Source organism: Pteronotus mesoamericanus, unplaced genomic scaffold, assembly GCF_021234165.1.
Source record: "Pteronotus mesoamericanus isolate MK-2021 breed Mesoamerican mustached bat unplaced genomic scaffold, CSHL_Meso_final contig_557, whole genome shotgun sequence".
Taxonomy (NCBI): domain Eukaryota; kingdom Metazoa; phylum Chordata; class Mammalia; order Chiroptera; family Mormoopidae; genus Pteronotus; species Pteronotus mesoamericanus.
The window spans coordinates 4,662,850-4,681,480 of record NW_026555200.1 but is presented as its reverse complement, the minus strand read 5'-3'; the positions used below and the strand labels follow the sequence as shown (position 1 = coordinate 4,681,480).

Below are 18,631 nucleotides of genomic sequence, written 5' to 3'. Positions count from 1 at the left end.
ACAATTCTCTAACCAACTGAGCCACCCGGGCAGGGCCTCCATTTTCTCCTTTTTAGAGCAACGAGCACACACGGTGAATACAAACTTTTAAAGAGATTTGAGTGGCCCTGGCTGGGTGCTCAGTTGGTTAGAGCGTCATCCCAATACGCCAAGGCTGCAGGTTTGATCCCTGGTCAGGGCACATACAAGAATCAACCAGTGAATGCATAATAAACAAGTGGAAGAGCTAATCGATGTTTCTCTCTCTCCTTTTTTCTCTCTCTTTAATGTCAATTAACTAAGAAAAACATAAATGTGAAACTATGATTACACCGGATAAATCTTTTTTTGTGACCCTGGACACAGAGCAGACCACGCCCACTACATTAACAAGGGAACTGTGAGATGCCCACTCACCAGCCAATGTAGCACTGGCAGAGGTTTTCGTGGGACGTTGCTTGTTTGATGAGCAGCTCGACTTGTGTTGGGACATCTAAAGTTTCATCATGAGAGAAGTCCCGACCTAGGACAAGAGAAACAAAGCATTTAATTTGTACCTGGTTTTCAACTCCCTCCTTGGCCCTGTTTGGCTTAATTCTCTATGCAGCCCAAGTCAGCCTATCCGCACACGTGAGTATGAAGGCTACATGAGAGTTGGATTTTATATTCACCTCCACGTGCCTTGAGCCTTTCCTCCCATGGGACAGTTGCTTCCATTATAAATTCATAAACTCAAACATCAAACAGGCACACGGCACTGCCTGGCTGGCTTATGCTGCTGCTTTGGCAATGTGCCTTTCCATTTCCAAGAGGGTTATTTCAAGTCCTCTACTCTCCCCAAATGCCCAAACCTTTCTGGTTTCTCACCCTTGGCAGATGCCCTCATTTACCATATGAGGTCATTCACTGAACACACAGTTTTTGATCCCTTGTGTGCCAGAAAGTGTTAGAGGTGCTGTATTTATTTGACATCAGCCTCCTCTTCTTTACTCGTGACCCAAAGAGCTGTCCCTCCTACCATTCAAGGCTAAGTTCACCTGCCCTTTGGATCCCAGGCCTCCAGCTCTTAGGAGTCTTATTGTATCGGTTACCCTTCCCCTCACTCATGCCCTCAAACTCTCCCTCTCAGCTGCCCTTTCCTGTTTCGTAAGCACATTCCTCTCAGCCAACTACTCTTTCTCCAGCTGTATGTCCTCTCTTATCCCTGTACAGCCAAACTCCTCAAGAACTTTGAAACTTGCCTCCTTTCCTCATTGCTCAGTCTCACTTCATGCTTGATTGCTTCAGTCTGGCTGCCAGGCTTATCCTGGCTCGTAGGTCACCAGAGATCCCTCCTATCACCAGTCCTTTTGGTGTTACTCCTACTGATCTCTTGAATCCATCTCCACTGCTGCCACCACCCTAACCAGCTGTCTAGCCTGGATGGCAGCCCCGCCCCCTAATCCACTCTCCATACAAGGCAGAGCAGCAGGTCACCCCCAGGCCCTCCCTCCCCTGCCCCCACACTTAAGACTGTCAGTGCTTCCCCTCTGCCCTGCACTATAGGATGAACAGGTAAGGTCCCTCAGATCTGGCCCAGGGCTTCTCAGAGCCAAAACACTTGGCACTAAGCTTTTCTCTGGGGCAGTCAGTTCTGACCTCTCTCCTTGCCATACTCCCTCCTTCCCTCCTGCCACAGGGCACTGCTGTTGCCTGTACCTAGAACCACCTGCCCCTCGCTCCTGGGCTGGTTGGCTCAGGGAAGCTCTTCCTGAACTCTGGAACGCAGGTTTAATTCCCACACGTGGCATCAGAGCCCCAGGTCCCTTTCTTCCACGTAAACAGCGCTCCCCTTAGATTCCGAGCCCCAGAGCAGGGATCTGTCCCTTTTTACCAGCACTGTTTCTTCAGCATCCAGCACTTGTAGGTAAGTGAATAAATGCACCGTGACTACAAAAGCTCCGTGCCAGGCCCCATAGTAAGCACTGGGCGCCCCACGTCGCACCGGAGCCTCACTGTGTTCTGAGAGGCATTCTCATCGTCTTCGGACAAAGAGACAGAGGCTCAGGGGTCACGCGGGAAGTGGTGGAACTGGGGTCTTTGGTTTCCCTGACCCTCCACCCTCCATGTCACACCACCCGGCTGATGCGACCCGTCTCCTTTTCCCCTTTTCAAAAGCGTGCACTTCTCCCTTTCCAGAGTCTCCACTCTGGAGCTGCTACCAACGTACAGAGAGGCGATGACCAGAGTGGCCAGGTTTGCTCTAACAGCGAGTCATGATGATAAAAAATATTTTCCTGAATTTGGCTGTCTTTGAACCCAGAAGAACTTTACTAACCTCTGTTAAAATGAGTTAATGACATTGCCCACCATGAATTTATTAGAAGGAGAATCAGAGAAGGTCCGTGATGGCCTCAGAGACACTCCAGCTGGCACAGCCCAGGCGCAGGCACCGACGCCACTAGAGGACAGAGGCAACCGCCCACCCAAGGACAGAAAAGGCTCCCAGGTTTCATGCTCTTTTAAGTAAACACAGACACACACTCACCAGTGAGCTTATCTCGAACTCGGTTAATAATCTGAATGGCTTTCTTATTTAGGGCCTCTGGTTTGACCAGTCCATCTCCAACTGGAATAAACAAAGCAGAAACAACAGTAAGAATTGGATTATCAAAACAGAGTCAATGGACGCTGCCCTTACTTTTCCCAAACATTGACTTTTTTAAGTGTGAGCAATTCTTCCTGTGTCCATCTTTGCCCTTAGAACCTAATGAGACGTTCATGGAACCTTTTCTGCTCAAAGGCAGTTTTGTTGCTCCGTCTCGTTGACCCGCTCGGGATAAAACACAGCTGCTGTTTTCCTGATGAGCTAGTTACTGGCGCAAGTCCTCGGAGGGTGGACTTACTGAAAGAATGAATAGATTCTGGCACTGTGGTCCCGGCTTTCTTATGGGCTGGCTCCCCAAGTTCCACACCATCCAAAATTTCTAGGAGGAAGAAAAGCAATTATCAAAAAGCCTTTGTGCCAAGGTAGGAGCACTAATTCTTCACACGCCATATTCCTTCTGACACTTGCCCTATCCACCTCGAAGGGGAAGGAGAAAGGAAGCATTGTGTTAGTCTTCATGTATGTAAGAGTATGAGTTTTCAAGCAAACAGCATTGATAAAATGTTCTGACATAGAGAATAGGAGAATGAATCAAAGACCTGGTGACAAAACTTGTTTGGTTCAACAGAAACTGGTAAGCGCAGGCCAGATGGCTCAGTGCTCAGGGTTAGAGCATCGCCCCAATATGCCAGGGGTGCAGGTTTAATCCCCAGGGAAGGCACACATGAGGCGACTAATGAATGCATAAACAGGTGGAACAGCAAATTGATGTTTCTCTCTCTCTCCCCCCTGAAAATCAATAAAGAAAAAAATTAAAAAAAACTAGTAATAATATAAAGAAAACTAGTTTTCAGTGGGTCACACAGATGACTGAAGTGTTATTCTCTGGAGGAATTTACATATCAATTCTGGGGAGACAAAGTCCCCAGGCTTTAGGGTCACCCTCCACTGACTGCAGCCCTCAGGAGGGAAGAGTCTAGAGCCAGGATGATACAGCTACTTACACACTGCTGCCCTTGTACACCGCGGGCCTTCAAGCTGAAGCTGGCCACGACACTACTTTCTTAAACCCTCCGGAACTTAACTTTTAGGACCCATAAAAATGACTGTGCCTACCCACACCTGGTGGCATCAGAGGCAGAGCTGGCTGTCCTAGTTCCCCTCTGTATGCCACGGGCAGCGCGTGCAGGTCCCCCAATGATGTGGGGAGTTCAAGAGCAAGGCTCACACATTTCGAAGGAGACCAGCCATCTGCACAAGGTGCCCCAGATGTCGCGGGTGCTTTAGGCATTTACAGATTCTCTCGTGGTGTCTCAGGCAGGCCGAGTCTGAGCACGTGCAGAGATGCCACTGTGACCCAGGGCTCCAGTTACCGGCCCAGAACACCCTTCTCCCTTCTACCCCCAGATTCTGTCTAGTACGCCTCAGCTTAAATGCCACCAGCCCAAGAGCTTCCCAACTCGCTGCGGCTCAGAGAGGTAACTGTGCTGAGTCTCACCACCGTTCTGCTCCAGACCAGAGCGAGCGGTGCTTGATCACCCAGTGGAATGTGCTGTTCTCCTATAATTTCATATGTATTTTGGACAATTCTATAATGTGATTCTGTTTCTTTGGGGCAATCTCTATGTCTATGTCACATGCTTTTTGCACCCTTAAAGATTATTTGGCTTAGCTAAGTAACTAGTTGCAAATGTTCCGCAAATGATTGTAGGGAATATTTACTTTTTCTATATCCCCGACAATATTTCCCAAAATGTGAACTGTGTAGATGCTGTTAGACGTTAGGATGATACACAGGACAGAGTGAGGTTGGGGGACGACGGGAAGGCTAAACAAAGTTAAACAGCTTTATGCTCAGACCTCTGAAGAGGGTTCAGCGCACAAACTGTCCTGACCCTTGGGTATTACCCGCCTGGGACTCTATTCAAGAGTGGACCACACTCTTGGGCATGTGCCACGTGGTTTCCTGGCTCCTCAGGCAGCAGCGTGAGTACATTGCTGCTGCTGCTATCTTCCCACTTCTGAGCTATTAACAATGCTTTAGGATCAAGGTAATGTAGCTAATAATTATCCCAATCCAGAGAGCTCTAAGGGGCATGCTAAATACTAATATTCAGATACACTTTTAATTGTATTTTTAGAGCAACATTAAAATTGGAAGGTTTGATCAAAATTTCTGAGCTTTAGGTACTCACTCCATCCTGAGAGGCATTAAACAAGTGCACAGACTAGGTGCTCAGTAAATATTTCTAGACCACGTTTCTGAAGTTGAATCAATGCCTATTGGGTGCTACTTCAGCAGTGACAGATAGAATCTTTCCTTTATGTTTATTTCCTCCCAATTCACCATCCGTTACTACTTGAAGTCATGCCTCCTAATGGCAGTGACAAAGCTCACCCTGTTCTAGAAACACTGGATAGAAGGGAGCAGAACCTGCAGTCTCCCGTGGAAGGCACCTACCTACTGACTGGCCAGCAGAGTAGGAATCTGTCCTTGTTCGGGATCGCTTGTTGCCTTTGGTATTTGCTAGGGAAAGAAATAAAGGGACGATTGAAAAGTGCTTCAGACTTTGACTTGAAAGAAACTTGGTATATCCTTACAATCATAAAAATATTATATTTCCAAAATCTATATTCCCTAAGAGAAAACCAAAGACGTATTACTCAGAAGGATATGGGTGGACGTTAGCACAGGTGTCCAATCCTGAGGGACCTCTGTGCCATCCACCTGGACTTAAGACCCGTAAAGTCCGATGTAAACCAGATCCCCTAAAGTAAAAGCATGACTTAATCACAGCACTCAGACTCCTCTTGTCAGTGAACGTCTCAGGAGGCAGGAACAAAGGGTGCACTGAGGTGCCACTGACTCAAATCACAGCTGTTTGCATGTCCTATCAATACTGCAGCTTGCTATTCTATATAAAACCCAAATAGCCCCGGCTGGTGTGGCTCAGTGGACTGAGCGTCGGACTGCGAAGCAAAGGGTTGCTGGTTCGATTCCCTGTCAGGGCACATGCCTGGGTTGCAGGCCAGGCCCCCAGTAGGGGGCATGTGAGAAGCAACCACACATTGATGTTTCTTTCCCTTTCTTTCTCCCTCCCTTCCCCTCTCTCTAAAAAATAAATAAATCTTAAAACAAACAAACCCAAACAAAGAAAATTCACTAGGATACTTAATTTATACTGAAAAACATTTAAATTAATATCCAAATTGATGGAGTTTTCTGTTCTATTTATTTATTTTTAAAGATTTTATTTATTTAAACCTCGATGTGTGGGAGAAACATTTATCGGTTGCCTCTCACACGCCCCCATCTGGGGACCTGGCCTGTAACCCAGGCAATTGCCCTGAATGGGAATAAGAACTAGCAACCTTTCAGTTTGCAGGCCAACATTCAATCCACTGAGCCACACCAGCTACCAGCCAGGGCTGAGTTTTCAGCTCTATTTTAATAAAAACACTTGAAATTCATCTCCAGAGCTACTTTGTGAAACGGACTGCGACAGCTCAGTAACACAGCCCGGGCCCCGGCGGGAAGGGCCCTAGGTTAGCCAAGCGCACTGTGTCAGACACTCCTAATTCGGGAGAGCGCCGACTCTGGCTCCCAAGCACTTGCTGATACGCACTGTCCATCAGCCTCCAGTTCAGCAAGGGGTCGTAGACAAAGGCTTCCAGCACAGCCATGACGCTGTCCTTGTGTTCCCGAAGCACCTCCATCACCGTGTGGCACGTGATTCTGTAGTTGCCGTCCAGACCAGTCACCTGCATAGGGGCCAGAGCACTCACCACAGAAGGCACTGACACTGGCCCCCCGAGGCCCACGACCAAAAGTCAGGCTGTCGCCCCCAGTGAGGAAGCAGACACAGGCCATTACTGATGTATCAGGCTCCCTGGGCATGTTTTCGGAGCAAGGGGTCCATCAGGTCACGACTGCGATTCATATGACATTGTGGTTAATGTGATGCAAAGTATGGTAATACTTTCAAAGACTGGTCATTTCTAACACAAGGGAAAATACCAGGAAAAGACTACAGAAACACTCTGTGCATTTTGGGGAACTGATGAGCCCTAACAAGTGAGTCTGTCCTCAGGGAGGGTCACAGTGTATTGACTCTATTGCAAAGCAGCTTCTTACCGGTGTCTACTCACCTCCATAGCATTGGTCAACATTCTCGTCAGTCTAAACGGAATCTTCTCCGGGAACTTCTCCCTGGTCATAGCAACCTATAGGGGAAGCAAGGGGGAAAAACCAAGTGCACTGCTTTGATGGTTTTCTTTGGCTAATGCCAGGTGAAGGCAGGTGGCTTTTTTTTTTTGCATCACTAGCATTGATTTCAATTAAAGTATAGAAATAAAGTAGCTTGAGTTTAGTGAGAGGATTTATCACAGGAACTTAAAAAACAAAGAAAAAAAAAGAATGAAAGAGGGAAAGAGAACAAAAAGAGAAAGCATGCATCATGCCCAGGCCTTGGGCCAGCAGGTCGTGGTGGAGGGGGAGGGTTCTTCCACCCAAAGAGGGGGTGTGCACAGTGAGCAAGTGGCCCTCACCCCAGGGAGCGTTTGAGTCCAACTAAACCAAGTATTAAAGAGCATGGATATCATTTCTTAGATCGGACCTCCTATCACCTTGGTAGGAGAGGGAGCGGGGAGCTCATGCACTGTGGCCTTATGTTTGCTGAAATGGCCAGAGGAGGGTGAAAGTCGGTCACCCGGGGAGGTGAGCTTTATGTGGGGCTCTGGAGCACGTGCTCACCTCAAAGCAGTCCCCGAAGTCAATGTGCAGAATCTTCCCGCTCAGCCGGTCCAGCATCAGGTTGGATGGGTGCCTTTGAGAAACAGAACAGAGACCAGGGCAGGTCAGGAGAATGACGCTGGTAAGTAAATCGGCAAGGGTGTGACACTCTAGGCAACAGGTTGGCAGAGTATGGCTCTCAGGCCAGATCCAGCCTCCCAGCTGCTTTTGTAAATAAAGTTTTATTGAAACACTGTCATGCTCACTTGTTTCAGGCTGCTTTTGTGCTCCAATGGCACACATGAGTAGTTGTAACAGAGATTGTATAGCGAACGAAGCCAAATATATTTATTATATAGAAAAAGTTTGCCAGCCCCTGCTCTAGGCCCGAAACGAGGATTTCTCTGAGTGATTGCAAGTTGCCCCACAATACCATGATACGTTGCCTCCAAGACAAATTGTTTCTGGTGGTGCTGGTGTCTCAGAGTGACAAGGCTCTACCCACACCTACCACAGGGTCTCGCCTCCCTGAGCCCGGGGCCAGCTCAGGCAGGATCACCTGCATTTTGTCGGCAGGCATTCTGCCTTTTCTTTTTTTTAAATGAGAATTTATTATTTTTGTGCGATAAAATTACTTTCACTTTCAAATAAGTGCATGAGACATGATCCCAGAAGAAAAATAGTGGACATCAGAAAACTAATTTTAAAAAAGAAGTCCAGTGAGTCAATTTTTGAACATTCCCAAACTACTTTTCCAGTCAGTATATCTGCATAAAATTTATTGTGAAGAAATATCAGAAGGATCTACTTTGGTTGGTTTCAATTACAGAAATGGAATTATTTATCTTAGCATAGCAGTGATTGATAAATGGTTATTGAATCAACAAAATCAATTGGATTTAATGTTTTTTTTTAATACATTAAACCAACCTATGCAGAAAGTGGAACCCTTGAACTATGATTTTTCTTCTCTTTAGTTTGATGTGTTGCTCTGTTGGCATGGATAAGAAATAGGAGACTAAGGTTGATGCTGCAAAAAATTCCCGAGGTACAAAATGCAAACATTTACAAAATGGTCATCGATTTCACTGGGAAAAAAAAATGAAACCATTCAATAATATTATAATGGAGAAAAAAGACTAAAAGAAACAAATTCACTCACCTATCTCCCAGGCCCAAAATATACCCAACCATGGACATGACAGCTAAAGAGCGGGTGTAGTTGGTTCTTCGATCAAACCACACCTAGAACACAGGAGCTCAAGTGAACCCAGGCTCTGGGAACTTTAAATAATTCCCACATAATTATACCCTGGCCAGTTTTTTGCTCATATTCTATCATAACCAGTTAGAATGTATAATGGAATAAAGATCCCATTCACGATTATAAAAAAATGATGATGCTCAAAATAAACTTGAAATGTGCAGAACTTAAATAGATTAAACTTGGCTTAGAAATATCAAGACTTGAATAAATGAAAATATCCATTTGAGAATATCTACTTAAGATTGTTAAGATGTAATATCCTCCCAAATTATTTGATTCATTTCGTGTAATTCCAATAAAAATTCAGTAGTTTTTTTTTGGACTTTAACAAAATGATCCCAAAATTTATCTAGAAAAGAAAAGCAGGAAAACAGCCAATGAGAAGAAACATGTATTAACACTACGGAACTTGAGGCGAAACAGGCAGAAAGGTCAATGAAAAGGAATAGAAGCTCTACAAATTTAGTGTATAATAAAAATGGAATCTTTCAAATAGGGAAAGGGTGAATTGTTTGGTAAATACTGTAGTGTTGTCTAGCCATTTTAAGAAGATAAAATTTATATCCTAATGCTATATTCCAAATTGGGTTAAGGATTTCAACGTATAAACAAATCTTATAATTAGAACAATATATGTAAAAAGACACACAATCTTGAGATGAAGAGGGTCTTTCAAATATAAAGTCAAAGGCACAAATTTTTATAATTAAACATCTGTTAACTTTCAACTTTAAAAAATGCCCATGTATCAAAAACAAAACAAAAATTGAAAACCAAGAAGTATACCATTAACAAAATTAAAACACCCAATAAATAGGAAATTTGTAACATACATGAAAAAGATTTAACTGCCTTAATATATAACAGTTCAAGTACTATTGTAAGTAATGGGAGAAACATTAAAGCACTAAATCTACATCTGCTAAATTGCCTGGCTCTCCATTTAATCTTTGTTAGAAAACTCTGCGCATGACCTACAGCTAACCCTAACAGAGACAAGTCCACAGGTGCAGCTGAACGAACGAGAGCCACCCCGACAGGAGTGCGCGCGCCGAAAGCAGTGCGTGCACGAAGCCAAGGGTGCCGTACCTCGGAGCTGGGGCTTTTCAGCCACAGCAGCTTGGCCAGGTCGTCCCCGGCCGTGTTATTGACGGCGTGCTCAAACACCTCCACCTTCTGCATCAGGGTCAGGTGGTCGTAGTCTGGAGCCATCTGCATCAGGACACAACCACTGTGAGTGAGCGGCCCCAGCCAAGCAGTTTAAACCCAGGAACGAATAAGGCTCAGGTCCAGGCGAAGCTGGGTTCGAATTTCACCTCCACAGCCAAAAGGAGAGCAAAGAAAGAATGTGGCAAAAGGAAAAACGGAGTGGCTGCTCCCACCTGCGACCACAGGAGGCGCAGGGCCTAAGGGTGAAACAGCAGGCCCCCCAGCAGCGCAGGCCCGCCGGGGCGTGTGAGGGCGCTGCACGGGTCGAGGTTTGGGAAACAATTCTTTCTTATTACTTACACATCTCCTAAGTAAGCATTATTTCTCCACAGGGCCAGTGCTCTGTATGCAGTATGTACCTGATAAATAACAGAGCCCAGCCTCATGAAACCTTAAATTTTGGGCCGTAGGGTCTTTCTGTTTCTTAGAGAAGGAGTCACATCCTTAAACCTTCTTCAGTGGCTGAGTCTCTCAAATCGATTTTTTCGTGATGGACACATATAAGAGCACAAGAAAAGCAGCTTTGTAGAGCCTCCCGACCGGTGGGTTCTGCCTCCGAGACATTAGAGGGTTGGGTCTGGCAGCCTCTCCACATACCCGCAACATGATGCGATGCTCGATGTTGAGAAGGATCTTCTTTTTCTCCCTGTAGTCCCGGATGAGGGCGTGCAGCGTGTCGCAGTGGGGGACCCAGCCGATGAGGCCCGAGTTGGTTGACAGAGGAATGACTGCGTACCTCTGGATGCTGGCGCCCACAGGAAAGCGAGGTTATTGCGCGGGAAGCAGAGCACACCTCTGACCCACCCACCCATGGCACGTGCACACCAATTTTAACGCACCCCCCACACAGGGCTGTCACGGGGTGTGCGAAGAGGGCCTTTTGCCAAGGGTAAGGCCTCACACAGGGACAGGGCACTGGCAGTGTGAAAAGCACGTGGGTCTCTCAACCTGCCTAATGAACTCAGTGCTGTGGGGGAAATCCGGTCATTATTTCTAAGCCTACAATAACCTCCCAACTTAATATTCACGCTCTTAATACAAAGAGGGGTAGGAGAGTGCTGAGGAAAGGAAAGGTGTGGCTGGGCTGGAATCCCATCACAGGTAAAGCGCATCAAATCTGTACAATCTCCAGTCTAATGGCCACAAAGTGTTCCATTCTGGATCTCTGGAGGTTGTTAAAGGCATTTTTGTATGAGAATACTCTAACAATATGGAGAATTTTTCTTTTATACTATATTTCATAAAAGTACCTAACTATATGGCAGAGACGTAGGAAAAAATGAGCCATCCTGAATACCTGAGATTCTTCCGCAGAGATGTGGGGTCATTGGCCAGGAGGGTGTTAACCAGGCCGAAGAGCTGCATCACCCGCTCATCCTGCCGCAGGTCTTCGTGGCCCTTCAGGAGGAATACAAACTCGTGCCCGTTGCTGCCTGTGAGGGACAGCGGGAGCCGTGAGCGTGGGTCCGAGGGTCCCCAACCTGCTGGGGGGCAGGCCACCACTGGCTTCCAAAGGCCCTGCAAACTGCATGTACTTTACCCCACCAGCAGGAAAGAACTTTCCCTAGAACTGATGGGCAAATAAAAGGTCCTACTTTTTGGTGGTCTGCAATGCGATGCTGTTCAAATTAAAAATAAATACATTAAAAAAGTCCTGTCCTTGAGGACCAGAGATGATTCTGCATAGAAATGGTCGTTCTGAATGTCCCCCTCCCCAACCCACTCTGCTCTGCCCTGCCCTGCCCTGCCCTGAGAAGCCTGACCTCTCCAGGCTGGATCACCTGGGCTCCTGGTTGGGCTTGGCCAATGGGGACACTGGCAGAAGGTCAGAAGGCGGGAAGAGGGAGAGGTCAGGGTACCTGCCCCCGACAACCAGCTCGGTCACAGTTCTAGAAGCAGCTCTGTCCCTCTACCTGGACTACAGCTTCTGGTGGTATGCAGTGTGTGAGGGGACTGTAGGAGCCTGGGAGCCTGGGAGCCTGGCCAGCTCCTGGGTCAAGAAATGGCCAAAGAGAAACTGCTTCTAGACGTGAGCCCAGACTGTAATCAACTGCAGAGAAAGAGCTCACGTTCTAATCTCTCCAAGCTTGTGTGTGAGCACATCCCCTTGTAGGCCCTGTCCACTTTGCTTCCTGGGCTCTCTCTATAACCCTGCACTGGGGAAGCCTGCGAGGCAGAAAACTAATAAACCCATCTCTTTCACAGCCAGTCTTCCGGCAAGCAATACGCTGAGGTTTTCTTGAACCTCAACTCACTGAGTCATAGGTGGTACCAGGCCTTGATGGGCGCCTTGCCTTTTCATGTGTGGAAGGGGAAGGTAACAGCTTCTCACTGTTAGTTCTCTGAGCTCTGCTTACACCTCTGGAAACAGTTCCTTCATTAGGTCTTTTTAATTAAATATGGCTGAGCGCCTGACTGACACATGGTTTACTATGAGAAGACGCCAGCCCGTGGAGAGACTGAGTACCTGTGGACCCCAGGGAACTGGTGCTGGCGAATAATCGCTGCACACAAAAAACATGGGCATTATTTGCTAAAGGCAAATAGACCTCAACATGCCACCAGAGTCCTTAGGCCTCCCGAAACTAACCCAGCCAGGTAACAAACCTCACTGTGAGAGTTCATTCCTCCTTGTTTGAATTTTACCCAGTCCTACCCCATAAGGAGGGACTGCGATGTTACAAAAGAACACCGCAGAGCCCAGATGCCCCTCCTTCGGCGCAGCCTGTCCTGTCCACGCGTGTCCGGATGCCTCCCTGTCAGCCTCTTCAGCCCCCACCGCTGCCCACCACGACCTGCGCGCCACGCTGCTCACTCTACAGTGCCCTTCCACCTGGCTCTTGCAGAACGGTTATGCTTCCCTTACACAAGCACAGCTGTGTGAATGAACTAGGAGCCTTGAGGATGAAATATGGAGAAATCCGCTTGTCCCTTATTCCCCTCACAGTGAACATGGGAGAGACAGAGCACGTGAAAGACCGGTGGCATGAACAGCAAGCAGTATTTTCCAACGCGGGGCAGGGGTCCGGCCAGGGTGGGAGGGAGCTGCAGGTGGGAGACACGCACAGTTGTCCTTACCCATAAGTGTCAACTTCCGGGGCCTCTGCTTGGATGTGATGACTTGCAAAGACGGTGCTATGGACTGAATGCGAATGATCGGCTGGTTGGGGTCATATGTTCCTGGCACAGCCAATTCAAGGTCCCGGCACATCAGAAGTTTGGGGGAAACATATTGCAGCTCTAAGGATGTGAGCTGTGAATGATTACCACAGGGTTTAGTTTCTTGCCTTCAGAGAGGAATTAAATGCAATTTAAGTATTTTTCAATGAATTGCTAATAGCAATGACTTATCCCAAAGTCTGCCAAGTGAAACCAGGTGCTTTGGAATTAGTGCTGGAACATTACAAGTAGTACCACAGAAAGAGCTATAATGACAGTTAATCCTGCTAGAACCGGAAGATCCTACCTGAGGCAGCTGCTTTGAGATTCGTCTGAACACGTGGTAATAGAGGTCCCAGGCCTGGGTGAGGTCCTTGACGTTCCCTGATTTCATGTACTTCCTGCACCACTCTTGGGCCTCCATTAAGTCTCGACCATACGCCTGAGAGAGGATGCAGGAAAAATCTCCAAGTGGTCCCGGGTGTTGACCGAGCCGTAGGCTGACTCCCCAGCAGACGGCAGGGCCCCTGGGAGCACGCGGGCAGGGAGGCGGCGCCTCGTCAAGGGCAGCGCGGCAGCGCAGCGGCAATGTGCGCCCGGAGCTCCCAACCTCAGGACGGCTTGTTAGGGAAAGGGAGCTCTCGTGAGGGGTCTTGTGGTTTTCCAGTTAACATTTTGGGAGGGTTTTGTAACAATGAAAATGAAATTTCTGATGTTTTTATATCCCGTGACCGCCCTCGTTTTATTCAAGTCAGCAGAAAAGCCAGAGGGAAAGTGGTCTGTCTGATAAACGCTTTGGGCCAGGGCTGCCCAACCTTCCAGCGTCCCTGGGCCACACATTAAATGCATTGCGACACATAATCACAAAAAAAAATCTCAACGTTTTAAGTAAACTTATGATTCTGTGTTGGGCCGCATCCGCAGCCACCCCGGACTGCCTGTGGCCTGCGGGCCACCGGGTGGACACCCCAGCTTTGGGCCATGCCCTTCAGGCTTTGTTACCCCATACCTGGTTAAAGGACGTTTCCTTCAGAGTCTGGGGCCCCCGTTCCATCATGGCATGCAGGGGTTCCAGCACCTCAAACATGCCTTTCACATTCCTCTCCCCAAAGTACAAACGAGAAGCTTCTTCCAGGCCTTCGTGCCACATCTCATGCCAGAGGATGGCCACTCGGATCAGCTCCTCACTCACCTGGATCACAGAGGGGGAGAAGAGAAGGATAAGCTAAACTCAGAATGTCTTGGAGAAGTAGCAGGTACTCTTTCTCACAGCCAGAGGGAGCTTGCAGCACTGTTGTGAGGAAGAAAAACAATGACTTGAGACCTCCAGCCAGGCGACCAGGGTCCGCGACACCCTGCCCTGGCCCTGACTCACCATCATGGCCTGCTGTACCAAAGTGTTGCTGTGCTCACACATGTTCTTTAGAATCTTGTTGGCTGCATTGTGGCGGGCTGTGGTCGTAGACTTAGAAGCCACCGTCAGCGGGTAGATGAGGGCCTGAAGCAAACACAGAGGAACACTTGCAAACCTGTGCAAAAGGAGCTTGGCGCTAACTTGAGGAGGATGACAAAGGAAACAGTGGGCATGACACTGACGCTTGTTTGAGTCTGCCAGGCAGGGGCTTCACTCGTTCCTAAAGGGCCCTGGGACTGCTGGCTGGGCGGCCCTGCCAGGGGCGGGAGGGGGGCCAGCACCTGTTTCTCTGGAGTGGCTTTAGGAAAGACTGACAATTAAAGCAAAAGGTCAGCTGTTAGAGGAGAAGCTAGCCAAGGTCTCTACATACCTGCGGGTGGTACCGACCAATGTCTGTGAGAAGCTGGTGAATGAGACGTCCCACCAAGGGCCTGGGAGTATCAATTCTTGCAATGAGCTGAGGTATGACCTGTTACTCAAGAGGCACAATTATGTAGCTTATGTGACATGGAAACAACTCGTTATTCAGGGCAATGACCAGCTCTTGTTACTTTTGGTAGATTCTGTTGGACACTGAAATGGTTCATTCTCTTCAGTTCTCTAAAGAAACCAAAAATAAGGAGCCTTGTCCTTGGGACCCATCCCTACCTCCTCACCACTGTGCATACAGCACATGCTGCCAGCTGCTCCCAACACTGTGTGGCTCCGAGGGATGGAGGGGGAGCGAGAGCTGGCTCATCCTCACCTATAACCAAACGGCCGCACCTGCAGCTGCGCACCCTCACCTGTAACCACGTGTCAATCTGGATCGCCTTTACCCCTTCCACTAAGGCTTCATTTACATCTGGCCAGTGACCATAATCAAACCATAAGGTGAGGACTCTGGAAGAGAAAAATGAGAAAGTCACAGGAAATTTAGTTTCCCAACTTTTGTCTGCTTGTTTCTCACCTTTAAGATTCTTGAGAAGAGAATAACTGGCAGGGCCTTGAACCAGGGGCTCAGCAGGGTGTTTGGCCTCGGGACCACTCGGGAGTGAGTGGGTGAGTGAGTGGGTGAGTGGGTGGGTGAGTGGGTGGGTGAGTGGGTGAGTGAGTGGGTGAGTGAGTGGGTGGGTGAGTGGGTGGGTGAGTGGGTGGGTGGGTGGGGGTAGCCGCAATGCTCAGCCGCAACACCAGGAGGATCATCCCAAGCAGGTAATCATTTCACTCCAGATAATGTGGAGGGGTCACCCTGGTATAAGCTCAGAAATCTAACAGATAAGCCCTGGACAACCCAGGGGTCATCTTTGCAAATACAGAGTCACCTGCATAACACCGGTAACTCAGAAACCTGACGCTTAGCCGGCTGGAGCTCCCCAAATGAAGGAGGCCGCCCTTGTCACCTGCAGCCTCTGGGCTGGCTGGGCCACGTCAAATATTTAGCCTCCCAGAGTTGGCTCTAAAAGCTGAGGGTACTTCAGCAATACTGCAACAAACAGATGAATTTCTTCTTCCCTACACAACAAACCACATGTGAAGACTTCTCAGGCCACTTCTCCTTAATCTTTCACCTTTCACCCACGTGGGTGGGGCCTGGTCCGCTGTTGCTCTTGGATATACTTATCCGGGTGGGGAAGGGAAAGAGAACCTGATCTGGGATTCTGCCAATCCCAAATCCCTCGCCTACCAGGGTTTCCATGTCCCGTCCTTGATACCTGAGCGTATCCTGGAGGTTGTTGCCTCGTGACAAGGAGATAGAACGGAAGAAGCCCTGGACGGCAGGGACAGTGTACATCAAGAGGGTTTTGGATAGATCCTGTGGGAACACATATGTGTTAGTGACACTCTTGCCTCAGCTTTCTCATCTGGAACCTGGGCACAGCAGCCTAACAGCACCCATGTCAAAGAGGGGTAATGAGGGTTAAATCAGGGAACGCATGAAAGCTGCGGTCAAAACCTGGCACACAGCAAGCAATAAATGGCAGTGGTGTCCTAACTGTTATTATTTTAGGCTAAGGGTGGCTTCCTGAACAGGGCAGCAAAGGAGGTGGGGCTGAGTCTCTGAACACATGGCCCTCTGGGCCTGCCAGCTGCCTGGGTACACTCTCAAGGGGAGGGGGAGGGGGAGGGGGAGGGGGAGGGGCAGGGGAGGAAAAAGGCAGAGGACAGGTCCCGCTGGGCTCTGTGCTTAGAGTGGACCTGCAGATGTGCACGGCCACCCACGCGCACAGGTGCGGGCCTTAGGAGAATGAGCTCACGCGTGGGGAAGCAGGACAAGGAACTCATTCTTCAGCGCAGGGCTACGTCAGTTCCCCAGACACAAGTACGTTCACAAAAGCTCTGTCTCCAACAATACTACATGGCAAACGAGCAGTGTTTTCTAGCTCCATCTGGCACATCAGAGTAAAGCCTCGGGTTCCTATAAGCCCAACAGCTAAAGCGCCCTGCGCCTGGGTCAGTCCATAGAGGAGGAAAGGCCAGTACCTCAGTGACCTTCTTCTGCAGAGGCGAGGGCGTGGGGCTGTTCTCGCTGCTCTCAGCGTCGCTCTCGCTGTTGCTGCCCTCGGTGCTGGTGGCAGTGGTGGTGGCAGCTGCGGTGCTGGTGGCAGTGGTCGCGTTGGTGATGTTGGCCCCACTGGCGTGACGCAGTTTCTTCTTCTCGTCACGGGCTTGGTTCTGATGTTTGTAGTGGAGCACAGCCTCGAAGTTCATCACTGCCCATGCGTGCCAGGCCTGGTGGGCAGAGCGAGGACAGATGATGGGGCTGCGACCACAGCAGCAGAGGGAGGCTTGGGCAGCAAGGGCTGGAGGGGGCTGAGGACAGAGCTGAGGAGGGACGCTGTGACTGCCCTTTGCTCAGCGCTCAGGAGAGCAAAACGTCACTTCCACGGGACTCTGGGGGATAGGGTGTTTCACGCCATTCGATGGGGCACGCTCCTGTTGTGGCACACCGACCCTGTCAGGGACTGTGGAGGGCGCCGTGGGGGAGGGGCGCCTGAGAGGAGCCAGCTCTGGTCCTTGATCAGGAACCGTGTAATCTAGTAGGAGGCTCACTCCCAAACCTGAACACAGGCAGACTGCAACAGGGCAGTAAGAGACGGACAATGGGAAAGCTTCCCAGAGAAGAGGGACTTGGGGTAGGTCTTCGGCAGCCTTTGATGGGCAAGGAGGGTACAAGCGAGGGCAGCAGTCAGGACTTCCTGGTAGGGGAAGGACAGGGACAAAGGCGCAGGCTGGGCCAGCCCAGGAAGCAAAGCACCAGATCTGACTGAAGCTTAGGGCCTGGTGGGAGAGCGTGAGGGGAGGGGTCAGACTGTGCAGCGGCTGGCAGAGCAGGCCCAGGAGGTCCCATTTCAGCTGCAGGAAAGGGAGCTTTACTGTGGCAGCAGTGTGTAGAACAGACGGTATGAGGCCACAGAGCTTAGCCAGGTCATGTGACAGTGGGGAAAGGAACATGATGAGGGCACAGGAACACTGTGGAGGGTGGACCTTGCTCATTGTCCGGCCCTCACACCCGGCCCGTGGCCGGCCAGAGAGCTAGCGCGCAGTGGCAGTTTGCCGGAGGAGCCTCTGGTGCTCCTGTGGGTAAAGGAGGAACGAGCCACACCTGTGAGGTCTGGGTGTGAGGCGTGGCGCAACAGCAGGGACGCTGAGTGGTGGGGAGCGCGGCATGCAGAGCTGGCCCGGGGGCCTCGTAGGTGTGCAGTGGTAGCAAGACAATGAATAAACCACTCACAGCTGGCTTTCTGGGTAATCATGAAATTCCTTTGTGTTCCCTTGCCAAAAACCTTTCTTTAATAAAAATGTGCCCATTTCTCCTTCTAAGCAGAGAGGCTGATCATAATTGACCTTTATTTGGTGAGCAGGAATTCTGTAGTGACCCAGGTTCAGTTTACCCACACCCTCATTTACTCAACAAATACCTCCTGTATATCTGCTGCGTGCCAGGCATGGAGCTGGCAGATATGGTGACAAAGGACAACACCACTGATGGTAGAAGACAGTATAAACCTAAAACTAAAATTCCTAGAAGTAGTTTTTTCCTTGTGGCTTGTTTTTTTCCCCTAAAAGATGAATGAAGAAAAGTAACCTGGTTAGGAGGCAGTTCTAATTATTAAGGCCCCAGCTAATCAAGGGTTTACTTCATTTACGTTTCCAGCCTTGGACTGAAGCTGTCCCAGAGAGTAATTATTGCTGACATCCCCAAGTGGGCATTTTTCAGGTCGGAATGAAGCATGCTTAATAAAGATAAGATTTTTGTTGCGGATCCTTCTGTGGTCTTCAGACACAAATTGGGAGCCCAGG

At 49.1% G+C, this 18,631-nt stretch overlaps 1 protein-coding gene across 1 annotated transcript in view; it reads right to left on the bottom strand.

Annotated features, from left to right (window-relative positions):
* The window catches only part of MTOR (mechanistic target of rapamycin kinase), a 111,576-nt gene that overhangs the window by 1,549 nt on the left and 91,396 nt on the right, over positions 1 to 18,631 (bottom strand). Inside the window, exons 39-57 of the mRNA XM_054579749.1 lie at positions 16,811 to 17,059; positions 16,042 to 16,142; positions 15,133 to 15,229; positions 14,718 to 14,816; positions 14,309 to 14,431; positions 13,943 to 14,125; positions 13,241 to 13,375; positions 12,853 to 13,027; positions 11,072 to 11,207; positions 10,372 to 10,519; positions 9,655 to 9,777; positions 8,461 to 8,543; positions 7,320 to 7,392; positions 6,716 to 6,790; positions 6,193 to 6,328; positions 5,028 to 5,093; positions 2,865 to 2,945; positions 2,507 to 2,587; positions 397 to 502 (exon numbers count right to left, since the gene is read on the bottom strand). Coding sequence (XP_054435724.1) covers positions 397 to 502; positions 2,507 to 2,587; positions 2,865 to 2,945; positions 5,028 to 5,093; positions 6,193 to 6,328; positions 6,716 to 6,790; positions 7,320 to 7,392; positions 8,461 to 8,543; positions 9,655 to 9,777; positions 10,372 to 10,519; positions 11,072 to 11,207; positions 12,853 to 13,027; positions 13,241 to 13,375; positions 13,943 to 14,125; positions 14,309 to 14,431; positions 14,718 to 14,816; positions 15,133 to 15,229; positions 16,042 to 16,142; positions 16,811 to 17,059 — 2,270 coding nt within the window. The remainder of the gene's footprint in view (positions 1 to 396; positions 503 to 2,506; positions 2,588 to 2,864; positions 2,946 to 5,027; positions 5,094 to 6,192; positions 6,329 to 6,715; positions 6,791 to 7,319; positions 7,393 to 8,460; positions 8,544 to 9,654; positions 9,778 to 10,371; positions 10,520 to 11,071; positions 11,208 to 12,852; positions 13,028 to 13,240; positions 13,376 to 13,942; positions 14,126 to 14,308; positions 14,432 to 14,717; positions 14,817 to 15,132; positions 15,230 to 16,041; positions 16,143 to 16,810; positions 17,060 to 18,631) is intronic.